Source organism: Numenius arquata, chromosome 17 (assembly GCF_964106895.1).
Source record: "Numenius arquata chromosome 17, bNumArq3.hap1.1, whole genome shotgun sequence".
In the NCBI taxonomy this organism is placed as follows: Eukaryota; Metazoa; Chordata; class Aves; order Charadriiformes; family Scolopacidae; genus Numenius; species Numenius arquata.
The window spans coordinates 11,307,885-11,321,696 of NC_133592.1; the positions used below are offsets into that span (position 1 = coordinate 11,307,885).

The 13,812-nt window shown below is 60.0% G+C and overlaps 1 protein-coding gene across 1 annotated transcript in view; it reads left to right on the forward strand.

Annotated features, from left to right (window-relative positions):
- ARHGAP44 (Rho GTPase activating protein 44) overlaps positions 1 to 10,396 on the forward strand; it is a 33,689-nt gene extending 23,293 nt beyond the window's left edge. The window contains 13 exon segments of the mRNA XM_074160365.1: positions 89 to 200; positions 2,055 to 2,136; positions 3,083 to 3,163; positions 3,249 to 3,362; positions 3,497 to 3,588; positions 3,917 to 4,097; positions 4,946 to 4,963; positions 5,263 to 5,484; positions 8,105 to 8,135; positions 8,181 to 8,235; positions 8,370 to 8,458; positions 8,460 to 8,733; positions 10,245 to 10,396. Coding sequence (XP_074016466.1) covers positions 89 to 200; positions 2,055 to 2,136; positions 3,083 to 3,163; positions 3,249 to 3,362; positions 3,497 to 3,588; positions 3,917 to 4,097; positions 4,946 to 4,963; positions 5,263 to 5,484; positions 8,105 to 8,135; positions 8,181 to 8,235; positions 8,370 to 8,458; positions 8,460 to 8,733; positions 10,245 to 10,396 — 1,503 coding nt within the window.
- The last annotated feature ends 3,416 nt before the right edge of the window (positions 10,397 to 13,812 follow it).

Consider the following 13,812-nt stretch of genomic DNA (forward strand, 5'->3'; position numbering starts at 1 on the left):
TCCGGGGTTGGGGACGAGGAACTGGAGGGCTTTGGGGACATCCCTGACCTCAAAGCTTGTCTGATGCTCCCCTGTGTCCCCTGTGAAGGGTCTCTTCCGAGTGGCTCCCTCAGCCTCCAAGCTGAAGAAGCTCAAGGCCGCCCTAGACTGCTGCGTGGTGGACGTGCAGGAGTACTCAGCCGACCCACACGCCATCGCAGGTAGAGGCTGCCCCGGGGTGGAGGGGTTGGTGGTGTGTAGGAATGCCCATCCAGCCCCCAAGTGCCAACTGTGGGCACCCAGAGGGTGGTCATCAGTGGCATGAAGTGTAGTTGGAGGCCAGTAACCAGCAGTGTAGTCCAGGGGTTGATGCAGGGTCCAATCCTGCTTAACATCTTCAGTAATGACGTGGATGATGGGGCAGGGTGCACCTTCAGCAAGTTGGCAGATGACACCACAGTGGGAGGAGTGGCTGGTGCAGCAGAGGGTGGTGCTGCCACCCAGAGGGACCTGGGAAGGCTGGAGAAATGGGCTGAGACCTGGTGAAGTTCAACAAAGGCAAGCACCAAGTGCTGTCCCTGGTGAGGAGCAGCCCCAGGACATGCTGGGGCCACCCAGCTGGAAAGCAGCTTGGCAGAGATGGCCCTGGAGGTCCTGGTGGACAACTAAGGTGGCCGTGGGCCAGCAACGTGAAGGCAAATGGTGTCCTCAGCTGGACTGGGAGGAGTGATGCCAGCAGGTCAAGGGAGGTGATCCTTCCCCTGTGCTCAGCACTGGTGAGGCCACACCTGGAGTGTGGGGCCAGTGCTGAGCACTACAAGAGAGACCTGGACATACTGGAGTCTCCAGTGAAAGGCCATGAAGATGATGAAGGGCCTGGAGCATCTCTCCTAGGAGCTGGGACTCTTCAGCCTGGAGCAGAGAAGGCTCTGGGGGATCTCATCGATGGATATAAATACCTGCAGGGAGGGTGCAAAGAAGACAGAGTTCTTTATAATGGGGGCCAGGGCCAGGACCAGAGGCAATGGGCACCAACTGAACCATGGGAGGTTCCCTGTGAACATCAGGAGATGCCTTGTCACTGTGTGGGTGGCCAAGCACTGCCACAGGTTGTCCAGGGAAGTGTGGCATCTCCATCCTTGGAGATACTCTAAGCCAGCAGGACATGGTTATGGGCGACCAGCTCTGGGTGGTGCTGTTGGCGAAGGGAGTTGGACCAGATGACCTCCAGAGATCCCTTCCCACCTCAGCCCTTCTGTGATTTGTCCCAAAGCCTTTGAACAGCAAAGACAGAATATACGGGGGGACAAATGCAGATGCAGAAATAGAGCTCCTGGTGGAAGTGGGGGTGTTCAGGAGTTGCCATCCATGGAGGACCACAAACCCCAGCCTGCATGTCCCCTCCACGGCCAAGAGCTTGAGCAGCATTTTTGGTCGCAGGCGAGGAAGCAAACAGGGATGCAGTCGTAATCTGAGGTGGCATCGGGGCCCTGGTGACACTAATGAGGGTGATGTGATCAGGAGAGGCTCCGCAGGATCAGGGAGCAGTTGGGAAGATTCACACGTGTTATCATCAAGCTTGTCATCTTCTCTCTACCTTTTCTGTGGCCAAGACCCTCTCCAAGCACAGATCCGAGCCCGCTGGGCTGCTATTGAGCATTAATTCGGTTTAAATGCCAGTCAGCTGCCCCCCTCCTGGGCTGGGCTCCCCGGCGGGTGCAGGATTGGACCCTTGGACCCTGGTTTCCTACTGACTGCAAATGGGAACCCCTTCCCAGTGCAAGGAGCTGTGGATGTCCTAGGCAAAAACCAGTGATGGAGAGCTGGGTGAAGGCCTGGTGGAGGCAAAAATGGTGGAGGGAGCTGGGGAGGTGCTAGGAGGGACTAGGTGGAGGTGGCAAGGTGGTTGCTGGGGGTTAGAGGATTCTATGGGCTCCACCAAGCTGGAGGGACTAACAGGTGCTTTGGGGGCATTGGGAGGGATGCGAGCCAAAATGCCATGGAGTGAAACTGCTTGGTGCCCGTTGGCCAGTGCCACCCACAGTGTCGAGCCCCGTGTCCCTTGTGTGCCACAGGAGCCCTCAAGTCCTACCTGCGAGAGCTGCCGGAGCCCCTCATGACATTCGAGCTGTACGAGGAGTGGATCCAGGCCTCCAAGTGAGTCTGGGGCAACTCCCCTGTTCCTCCGTGGCTGGGTGGTGGTATTTGGGGGTCCATGAGTTATTTCTGACATGGCTCACACCATTTGGGATGGTTCCTCCGGTATCTGAGAACCAGGAGGGTTCCAGTGATGAGCATCATGAGTCCTGGCAGTGAGGGTGGCCCTGATATCCCCACTGTGGTCCAGGACACCCTGGGGAAGGTGGCTAAGCTCTCCCAGCATCTTTTGGCAAGCCCTTGGATTCTAGGCACTAGTGCCATTCCCGGATGGGTGTGTAAACCCCAGGGGACAGCACAAGGGAGCTCCCAGCTGATTTATGGGGTGCTCTGCACCGTGGAACCCCCAAACCCAGCAGGATGGGGCCAGCTGAGGTGACACCAGCGTGTCTGCTCCACCATGGGAGGTGTTTGGGGCAGGGGGAGAGGGGCAGAGGGAGGTGGGAGAAGGAGCATCTCCTTTTAGGGTGGGAACCACCTCCCTGGTACCTGAATATGGGTCTGACCACATCCCCCACCTGCCCTGGGAGTGCCGGAGCACGGCAGGGATGTGGCGGTGACTCAATGGAGGTGACAGTCCCCAAGGGTGGCACTTGGGGGAGTGGGCTGTTGTTTTGGGGGGCTTTTTGCAGTAAATTCCCCTTCCAAGGCAAACACATCCCCAAAACACAAACCTTGGGGAGGGCCTGCACAGAGGTGAGGAGAGGACCAGCATCCAACCTGCAGCCCAAAGGTTTCCTTCTCGTTTTGGCCAGGGTTTTGGGGTTAATTTATTTCCACAATGTTGACAGCAGCCGGAGGGTCTGGCAGGGTCCCCAGGGGCAGGGCTGGCAGGGTCCCCAGGGGCAGGGCTGGCAGGGTCCCCAGGGGCAGGGCAGGGGAGGCAGGGTCGAGACCCTCAAGGTGGGGATGGGGGATGCTGACCCTCTCACCCACTTCCCCGTAGCATCCCAGAGCAGGAGAAGCGGCTGCAGGCTCTCTGGAGCGCCTGCGAGAAGCTGCCCAAAGCCAACTACAACAACATCAGGTGAGCCTGGGGCCAGTGGGACCCAGGGAGGGGACGGAGAGGGTGCCCTCCCGGCACACGGACACGGCTTGGCTCTGCTTTCCAGGTACCTGATTAAATTCCTGGCCAAGCTAACCGAGTACCAGGACACCAATAAAATGACGCCGAGCAACGTGGCCATCGTGCTGGGGCCCAACCTCCTCTGGCCGCAGGCGGATGGGTACAGTATCCAGCTGGAAAGCGAGTGTGCCAGAGGGATATAATGGGGAAAAGGGTGAAGGAGAGGGGTCTGGGGCCAAAATCCCATCAGGAATAAGGCTGGGGATGCTGAGCCGCTGTCCCCCTGCCTTACAGGAACATGACGGAGATGATGACGACCGTCTCGCTGCAGATCGTGGGCATCATCGAGCCGCTCATCCAGCATGCCGACTGGTTCTTCCCTGGAGGTAGGCTGTGCCCCATGGCCGTGGTGGGGTGGGATGGGCTTCCTGGGTCCCCCTGGACCTCCCTGGGGAGAGGGTGCTGAGCTCTCATTTATTTTTGCCAGTTCCTTCTGTTTGCCTTGGCTTGGCGTGAGGGGGGTGGGGGGAGATCTCTGCCAGGCAGAGATCTGGCAGAACTCATCACAGCAGTGAGCTCAACTCAGCTGCTCTGGGCCCGCCTTGAGCCTTCCTGCAATGCCGATACCCTCCTTTCCAACCCCTCGCTGAGGACACACAACCTAATGTCCCCCCCGGCTTTGTGTGTGTGTGTGTGTGTGTCCCCAAACTGCAGACATCGAGTTCAATGTGACGGGCAACTACGGCAGCCCCATGCACGTCAACCACAACGCCAACTACAGCTCCATGCCCTCCCCGGACATGGACCACAGCGACCGCCGGCAGCACGACCAGGCGCGGCGGCCCCTCAGCGTGGCCACCGACAACATGATGCTGGAGTTTTACAAGAAGGATGGGTAGGGTCTGTGCGGTGCCAGGGTTTGGGGAAAGGGAGGTGGTGGCCTCGCTGTCACCCTTAGCGTGGAGGTGGCACTGAGCTGGTTGGGGGAGGTCCTGGGGTGGGAGGACCATGCTGGGCTCCTGGGTATGTTCAGGTGAGCCCAGGGCTTGATGCCTGCCCCCAGCCCACTGGAGATGGGAGTGGGGGGGCCCATGGCGTGGCACCGGGGCTGTGCCATGATGGGGTCAGGTGCCCCGGTGTCCCCAAGGTCTGCGGGCTCTGCTCCTGGGGAAAGCTCCCCACTCCCAGCCTATGCGTGCCCCCCTGCCCTCCCGTGCCACTCTCACAGGGACCACAACCAGACAGACTGGCTCCAGAAACACTCGCAGGGCTCTCCCCATCTCAAAAAAATGTCTCCTGGACTCTTCCCATCTCCAAAACCCAATCCCAGGGCTCTCCCCGTCTCCAAAAATATGTCCCCAAGGCTCCTCCCATCTCCAAAAAATGTCCCCAGGGCTCTCCCCATCTCCGAACCCCACTGCAAGGCTCTTACCATCTCCAAAAACGTCCCCAGGGTTCTCTCCATCTCCAAAACCCATCCCTAGGGCTTTCCTCGTCTCCAAAAATCCATCCCCAGGGCTCTCCCCATCTCAGAAGAATGTCCCCAGGGTTCTTCTCATCTCCAAAAAATGTCCCAAGCTCTCCCCATCACCGACGTAGCCTGGTCCCTGCCGTGTCCCTCCTGCCCCCTCTTTCGAAGCCCCGTGACCTTGCAGCTCCTCCGAGCGGTGGGCTCTCAGCCTCTGCACTGTTGAGTTTTAGGGGTTTTTTTATGCTAATAATTGTGTGTTTCTGCCCATGCAGCCTTAGGAAAATCCAAAGGTACCGTATCCTCTGCAGTGGTGCCGGGAGGATACTGGGAGGGTGCTGGGAAGGTGCTGGGTGGGTGCTGGGAACGTGGTGGGAGGATGCTGGTACCTTGGGGAGAGGTGGCTGGTGGGTGACACAAGCGCATCCCACACTGCCACCCCTGCCCTATTGCCATGGAGGTTCATCCCCAGCAGCTTCCTGGTGGAAGAGGCATTTATAGGGGCCGGGCACCCCAAAGGAGCTGGGATGCGGTCCCGGTGGTCCCCTCCAGCAGGGCGGGTGCTGAGAGCCTGTCTCTGTGTCCCCCCCAGCATGGGCGTCAGGGTGATGGACACCTCGTGGGTGGCTCGCCGAGGCACCACGGGGGTGCGCAAGGCATCCTCCACCCCACCAGCCACTCAGCCCCCGGCGCCGCCCGCCGATCTCCCCACCACGCCCCACTCGCCCATTCCCGAGCAATCGCCAGATGTTTCAGCCACCCCTTCCCCGCTTCTCACCAGCTTCGGCTTCCCCCCAGGAGCCGAGCGGACAAGGTAAGGCCACCGGTACCCCCGTGTCCCCAACCTGGGCATCCTTCCCATGTGTGAATCCAGCAGCAAAACAACCCCATGGCTGTGCCAGAGGCAGAGGGAGAGGATGCTCAGCATCCTTGTGAGAGGAGCATCGTCCCAGGGATAGCGGGAGGAGAGGATGCTCAACATCCCTGGGAGAGGAACAGCATCCCAGGCATAGTGGGAGGACAGGATGCTCAGCATCCTTGGGAGAAGAGCAGCATTCTCAGGAGAGCGGGAGGAGAGGGTGCTCAGCATCCCTGGGAGAGGAGCAGCATCCTGGGGACAGCGGGAGGAGAGGATGTTCAGCATCCCTGGGAGAGGAGCAGCATCCCGGGGACAGCGGGAGGAGAGGGTGCTCAGCATCCCTGGGAGAGGAGCAGCATCCTGGGGACAGCGGGAGGAGAGGGTGCTCAGCATCCCTGGGAGAGGAGCAGCGTCCTGGGGACAGCAGGAGGAGAGGATGCTCAGCATCCCCAGGAGAGAAGCATTGTTCTGGGGACAGCGGGAAGAGAGGATGCTCAACAGCCCTGGGAGAGGAGCAGCATCCCGGGGACAGCGGGAGGAGAGGATGCTCAGCATCCCTGGGGAATGGAGCAGTGTCCCGGTGACAATGAGAGGAGAGGATGCCCAACATCCCTGGGAGAGGAGCATCATCCCAGGGACAGAAGGAGGAGAGGAGCATCATCCCGGGGACAGCAGGAGGACAGGATGCTCAGCATCCCTGGGGAATGGAGCAGTGTCCTGGTGACAATGAGAGGAGAGGATGTCCAGCATCCCTGGGGAATGGAGCAGTGTCCCGGTGACAATGAGAGGAGAGGATGTCCAACATCCCCGGGAGAGGAGCAGCATCCCAGGGACAGCAGGAGGAGAGGATGCTCGGCATCCCTGCAGCCACCACCATGTCCCCATCCTGACGGTCTTGTGCTGCCTTCGGGGATTCTCCCGTGGATCCCCTGCTCGGTTGGCAGCAGGAGGCACTGGGCTGTAGGGAAATTTGGGGTGGGGGTGCAAGGAGAAGGCTAAAGGAGCCCAGCGTCCCCCGAGCCCTGTCTCTGCCTGAGGTCTGTGTCTGACTTCAAGTGGCACGGGCCAGGTGGGGGAAAGCACCTAAATTCCACTTTTCTGCCCCCAAAAGAGGAGCCAAACTTTGCAGCTGCCCATGCTCTGCCCTGAGGTGCACCCACGGGTGGGGGTGGCAGCTCCGGGTGGGTCATGGGGTGAGCTGGGGGGGCTTTGGCACCGTGAGGGCTCCACCACCGGTCCCCTTCTCCTCCTCCCTCCCCCCCCCCCCCGCCAGCGCTTGTGCCTTTTTATTATTTTTTTTCTTTCATTTTATATTTTTCTTTTTGGCTTTTCTCTGGTGTTTCTGGACATTTTGCAGCAGGGGTGACCTGGCGTCTGCCTGGCTGGATGGCGGCTCCAGCCCCCCCCGCCCCCAGGGGGAGCGGGTCCCCTTGTCCCCCGGCTCCTGGTCCCATCCCCATCCCTGGGTGCAGCCCCTCTGGCCGGGCTGGAGCTGGAGCCTTCCTCCCCACTCCTCCTTCTCCTCTTCCTCCTCCTCGCTGCTCGTCCCTCACCCTGGCTCCAAGCCTTGCTCCCTTCGCCGCTCCCCCCCCCCGTGGTACTGCCCCCAAGTCGGGCTCCCCCTCGGTGTCCCCCCCCGCCCCACAGCCCTGTCGCTCCCCCGGGGCGGCCGCCCGCCCGCAGGACCCGGCCCGGAGAGGTAACGGGGAGGGGGGGTTTGGGAGGTGGGGGGGGACGGGACACCCCCAGACGATTGGGGAGGTGGGGGGGCCGTAGCCGCTGTCCCCGAGGGGGCGTCGTGGGTCCGCAAGCGGGCTGGGGGCTGCGAAATATGTGACCAGGCTGGAGTTAACCCCCCCGGGACCCCCAGCCCTGCCCCGGGGCTGCCTGTGCCTACCCGGGGGCGTGGGGGGGGGGGGGGGGGGGGGGGGCAGCGGGGGGAGCGGGGGGGTGCGGGAAGGACCTCACAGCTCTCCCTTCTTCTTCCTTCTCTTTTTTTTTTCTTTTCCTTTTTAAAATTATTATTAATTTTAATTTTTTAATTTTTACTTAATTTTTTCATTTTCCCGGTTTAATTTTTATTTCATTTTTATTTTTGTTCTTTTCTTTTTTTTCTTTTCTTTTCTTTTCTTTTCTTTTCTTTTCTTTTCTTTTCTTTTCTTTTCTTTTCTTTTTTCTTTTCTATTAATGTAATTTTATTTTATTTTTAATTTCATTTTTAATTTTATTTTCATTTAACGTTTTCCATTATTTATTTTTTATTCTTTTTTCATTCTTATTATTTCATTATATTTTACTTGGGTTCGCTTCTTAATTTTTTTGTCAATTTATTTTCACCTTAATTCCTTGAACGTTTTTTTTATTATTTTACATTTTTTTTATTTTAACATTTATGTTAAAAAAAATTATGTTAAAATTACGTTCTTTCTTTTTTCATATTTTTTTTTTCATTTTTATTTTGGATTCTTTCTTTTCTTCTTTCTTTTCTTTTTTTTTTTATTTCATTTCTTCTCTTATTTATTCCTCCCCTCTTCCTCACACCCCCCCCTTCATCCCCCCCCCTTCCCCAACCCAGCACTTTAAAGCCCAAGGAGCCCCCCCCGGGGGCCGGGCAGCACCGCGGCAGCCCCGGGCCGGCCAGCGGGCAGCAGCCGCCCTCCGCGCCCCCCCCGCCCGCCGAGCAGAGCCCGCACGCCCTGCGCAAAGGTAGGAGCGGGGCCGGGGATGGCGGGGGGTGTGTGTGTGGTGGGGGGGGGTCCCCTCTCGGTGTGACCCCCCCCCCCTTCCCGCCCCCCTCCGCACCTTGACCCCCCCCCCTTCCCCTTGTCTCTGTCTCGCAGTGGCCAAGAAGCTGGCGCCCATCCCTCCGCGGGGGGGCGCGGGGGAGCAGGGGGGGACACAGCCCTCCCCCGCCAGCCTCTCCCCCACCCCCCCCCAGCACCCCCTCTCCCTACGGGCCCCCTCCTGCCCCCCCGGGGCCCTGCCTGTCCCCCTGCCAGCCTTCCCCCCCGCCGCCGCCTCCTCCTCCTCCTCCTCCGCCCCCCCCTCTCCTGGCCGCCCCCAAATCCCGGCCCACCCCCAAGCCACGGCCGAGACCCACGCTGCCCCCCCCGCCCCAGCCCCCCCCGGCCACCCCCGGGCCCCCCCCGCCCCCGGAGCTGCCCCGCATGGACGCCGCGGGCCCCGGGGACGGCACGCTGACAGGTAACCCCGGCTGCGGGGGCTCGGCGGGGGACAGTGACACAACAGGGGGGACGGGGGGGCAGGTGGCTGTGTCCCAGGGTTCGGTGGTGGTGGCCCTGGGAAGGTGGTGATGGCCATGGGAAGGAGGCGACATCCCTGGGAAGTGTCACTGGGGAGGTGGCAGCATCTTCAGGAAGGTGGTGATGTCCCCAGGAAGGTGACAGTGTCCTTGACAAGGTGGAACTGTCCCCGGGAAGGTGGTGATGTACTCATGAAGGTTGCAACATCCCTGGGAAGTGTCACTGGGAAGGTGGCAGCATCTTCAGGAAGGTGGTGATGTTCCCAGGAAGGTGGCAGTGTCCCTGGGAAGGTGATGATGTCTCCAGGGAGGTGGTGGTGTCCTTGAGAAGGTGGCAATGTCCCTGGGAAGGTGGCGGCATCACAGGGAAGGTGGCAGTGTCCCTGGAAGGTGATGATGTACTTGGGAAGGGGGCAACATCCCTCGGAAGGCGATGGTGGCCCTGGGAAGGTGACTGTCCCTGGAAAGATGGAACTGTCCCCAGGAAGGTGGCAGCATCACCAGGAAGGTGGCTACACCCTGGGAAGGTGGTGATGCACTCAGGAGGGTGGCAGTGTCCCCCAGCAAGGTGGCAACATCCCTGAGAAGGTGAAACTATCCCTGGGAAGGTGGCAATGTCTCCAGGAAGGTGACAATGACTCTGCCCAAGTGGAACTGTTCCCAAGAAGGCAGTGATGTCCCTGGGAAGTTGGCGATGTCCCGGGGAAGGCCACGATGTACGCAAGAAGGTGACAGAGTCCCTGGGAATGTGACAATGTCCCTGGAAAGGTGGAACTGTCACCGGGAAGGTGGCAGGCTCCTCAGGAAGGTGGTGGTGTCCCTAGAAAGGTGGCAGTGTACTCAAGAAGGTGGCAGCATCACAGGGAAGGTGGTGATGTACGTGGGAAGGTGTCAAGAGTCCTCAGGAAGGTGACAATGTCCTTGGACAGGTGGAACTGTCACTGGGAAGGTGGCAGCATCACCAGGAAGGTGATGATGTCCCCAGGATAGTGGCAGTGTCCCCAGGAAGGTGGCATCATGCCCGGGAAGCACCACAAGCCTGTGCTGCTGTTCCTGCTGTCCTGACCCCCCTGTCCCTGGGTTTTGTTGGTGTCCCCTCGGTGTCCCTGCACCTGGGGGTGGGTTGCTCCACTCTCAGCAAGGGGTGGCAGTGACAACGCCTGCCGAGGGCTGTGAGTCACCCTCTGTCACTTCACCTTGCCCTGCGAGTCCCTCGGGGGAGGGGACAGCAGTGTCACATGCGCCCGGTGGGAGGAGAGCAGAGCATCGCGGGGGACAGGCAGCCAGTGGGGACAGTCGGGACACGGGGGCTGGTGTCACAGGCTCCGGCTGGGGTGGGGTGGCACAGAGTAGGGACCGGCGGTGACATCCCTGGCGGTGGTACTAAGATGGCACCGACCCCGGCAGAGGTGTCCTGCCATCGCGGTGTCCCCCTGACTCTGCCCTCCCGCAGGTCTGCTCCGTTTTGAGGTCCCCTCCCTCCACGTCCCCCCGGATGCCACCCTGTGCCGGGACCCTCCGGAGGCAGCGCAGAGACTCTCGGGGCCGGGCCCGGCCGCCCGGCAGGAGGAGGAGGAGGAGGAATCGGAGAGCACAGCCCTATGACAGTGTCCCTGTCCCCAAGCTTATCCTTGAGGCCCCCAGGGGCCAGCACAGGCCACCGGCACCGAGGGCCACCGGCACGCCAGTTTTGGGTGGCAAAGCGCCCGGTTTGGGGGCAGTCGCTGTTCTTTAGTTCATTTTTTTTTCGCCTTATCCAGACTTTGCCTTTCGACCGGGTGCCTGCGTCCCCTTCCCCTTTCCCCCCACCCCGCAGCACCCACGGTCCTGGGGCGATGTCACCATCTCCGTGCCCCGACGGCCGGTGCCACCGGGTACCGGCCGGGTGACAACGAGCTCGCCGGCGCTTTGCAACGGGATTTCATTTCTTCGGCTTCTTCCCCCCTCCGCTTGGTCGCCGGAGCAGGATGGGACCTGACCAGCAATAACCTGGGGGTGCAGGATGCGGGGCCCCCCCACCCCCGGGGCTCTCGGGGTGCCAGCGGACGAGGGCGCACGTCCCCCCCGCTGTCCCCGTGGGTTGGTGGCTTTGGTCGTGCATGTGAAGACGAATTAACCTTTTATCCTTTCCAGAGAGATAAGAGATAGATATATATATATCAGCAGAGATATATATATATTATATATTTGTATATATATATAGAAAAAATATATAGAGATTTGTTTTATTTGGAGCCATTTCCCCCACACCTCCCCCCCCAGTGCACAGAGGGAGGATGGCAATGGCAGCGCTTCGCCCCCACCCCCACCCCCCCCCGCCCCGCTCGCCCCGTGCCCCTCGCCCCAGGCGGGCACCCGGGGGCCCCAGCACCCCAAAGCAATCAATAAATCCGTGTGCCACTCGCTGTGACCTGCCCGGCGGTTCGTGGGAGGATGTGGGGCTGGATGAGGGTGGGGGTGTGGGGGGGGTAAAATGGTGGGGTGGGGGTCTGTGTGAAGGATGGTGGGCGCCTGGTCCCGTGGGATGGGGCAGCGCTGGGCGTGGGGTGGCTCCAAAGTGGATTTGGGGTGATTTGAGCCCAGATTTGGGGTGGTCCAGCATGGATTTGGGGAGGTCCCAGCGTAGATTTGGGGTGATTTGAGCCCAGATTTGGGCTGGTCCCAGCATGGATTTGGGGTGATTTGAGCCTAGATTTGTGGTGGTCCGGTGTGGATTTGGGGTGGTCCCAGCATGGATTTGGGTTTATTTGAGCCCAGATTTGGGGAGGTCCAAGTGTGGATTTGGGGTAATCCTAGCCCAGATTTGGGGTGGTTCCAGTACAGATTTGGGATGGTCCCAGGTTGGAGTGGTCCCAGCCTGAATTTGGGATGATCTGAGCCCAGATTTGGGGTGATCCCAGGCTGAATTCAGATTGGTCTGAGCCCAGATTTGGGGTGGTTCCAGCCTGGACTTGGAACAGTCTGAGCCCAATTTGGGGAGGTCCGGGAGGGGTTTGGAGTGGTTCTAGGCTGGATTTGGGGTGGTCTGAGCCTGGATTTGGGGTGGTCCCTGCCTGAATTTGGGGTGGTCCCAGCCCAGACTGGTTCCCACTGATGGATTTAGGACACAGGCTCTGGGACGGTGCTTCGCTGTAAGAAATGGGACTTAATGAGGGGTTTGGGTGATAAAATGATGGGGTTTGCTCTGTGTGGGCTGCCATAGTCCCAAGGGATGGGGCAACATCAGGCCTAGGGTGATCTCAGCCTGGATTTGGGGTGGTCTCAGCTGGGATTTGGGGTGGTCCCAACCCCCTGGTGAGCAGCAACCCAGTTCTGGTGAGTCCTTGTGTGTTTTGGGGCCAAACGGAGGAGGAAACCGCTCGGCAGTGGAGGACGGGCAGCGGAGGGGTTGTGTGGCACCAACACCTCCCCCAACCTGGTGGGATGGGGTCGAGGTGGGGAGGGGCAGGATCCCACACTGCAGGATACGGAGGGGCATGTCCGCGGGGAGGGGATGCTCTGGGGAGTGCTGTTGCCTGGGGGGGGGGCTGTCCCTAGTCTGGGGTCTCCTCTGGTGGTGAGGAGTTTGGAAATCCCCTACCCCAAAAAGGGCTGCATGGCCTGGAAGGGTCGCACAGCCCAAGCAGCACCCCCACCCCACATGCCCCCCGGGCTCAGCACCAGTCCCCCAGCACCCCAAAGCTGGTACAATACACCTGAGCTGAGACTGGGTGCAGGGGGTACTCGTGGGATGCAGGGGGTGCAGGAGCTGCTGAGGCTCTCCAGCTCGTGACATGCCACCAGGAGCCCTAGAGCCACCTCCAACAGCAGCTCTGGGATCTGCTCCAGGAGGGTGTCAGGGACACTTGGATCTCTGGACTTTGCAGGGAGCCAGAAGGTCTCAAATGTTCAGGTTGGGTCATAAAGGTGGTGTCACCTACCACCCTCCAAATCCATTGCCTTTGGCAATGGTGGCAAAGCACTGGGCAGCACGGCCATCCCTCCCAGCTGACCCCCATCCCCGTGGCACAGTACCCCATGGATACTGGCATCCTGTGGGACTGCATGGGTGGTGACATCCCATAGTCAGGGAGTTCCCATGGCTCATCACACCGCGTGACCACTGGCATCCCATGGTCAGTGCCCTGAGGAACCTGCTGTGCCCAGGGATGCTGCTTGCCTGGGTGACACATGGGTGCCAAACCCACGTTTGTCCCCTGCTGCAAAGCAGGGTCACAGCCACGGCACTTGCAGTGATGCCACAAGGGCCTTAGCCTGGAGCAGCCTTTCATGGTTTCCTCAACCTTCATCTCCTCCACCTCAACTCAATCCTACTCCCTCCATCTCTAGTTCCATCTCCACCTCTCTCTCCTCTGGTTTACCTCCGTCTCTGTCCCCATTTCCTCCACCACCTCCACTTCTAGCCCACCTCATCCACTCCTACTTCCTCCCCTTCCACCTTCATCTCCTCCACCCCAATCCCACCTCCACCTCCTCCATCGTGATCCCTCCTTGAAGTCTATCTCCAGCACCCTCTTCCTCTCCTCCACCTCTGCCTCCATCTCCGCTTTGATCCTTCCTCCTCCACCTCCATCACTGCTGTGGCTGCACCAGGTTTCTCCAGACACCCCCTTCCTCTGCCCCGGTGGGGACAACCCCACGGTACCATGACTCTGGTGCTGCCACCAACCCCCTGGACCTTCCACCAGGCACACAACCACCACTCCAGGACAGGATCCAGCCACCACTGACCCCCACCAAAGCACAGGGACCACCACCGATGGGACACGAAGCTCTTCCCACCCCTGGATGTGTCCCTTGGGATGGACGCTGCCCCCAGGCACCGCAGTGGGCTCCTTTCACGTGTCTTTAATAGAAACAGCAGGCGGTGGGGGCCACAGCCCCCCCCCCCCCCACCTCCGCGTACAAAAGCTGGCTGGAGGAATCGCGTATTGCATAGACCTTGGTGTGGGGGGACCCACCCGACCCCCAGAACAGTCGCCTTTTAGAAAACAAAAAGCGTCTCTGAATAAAAAAAACCC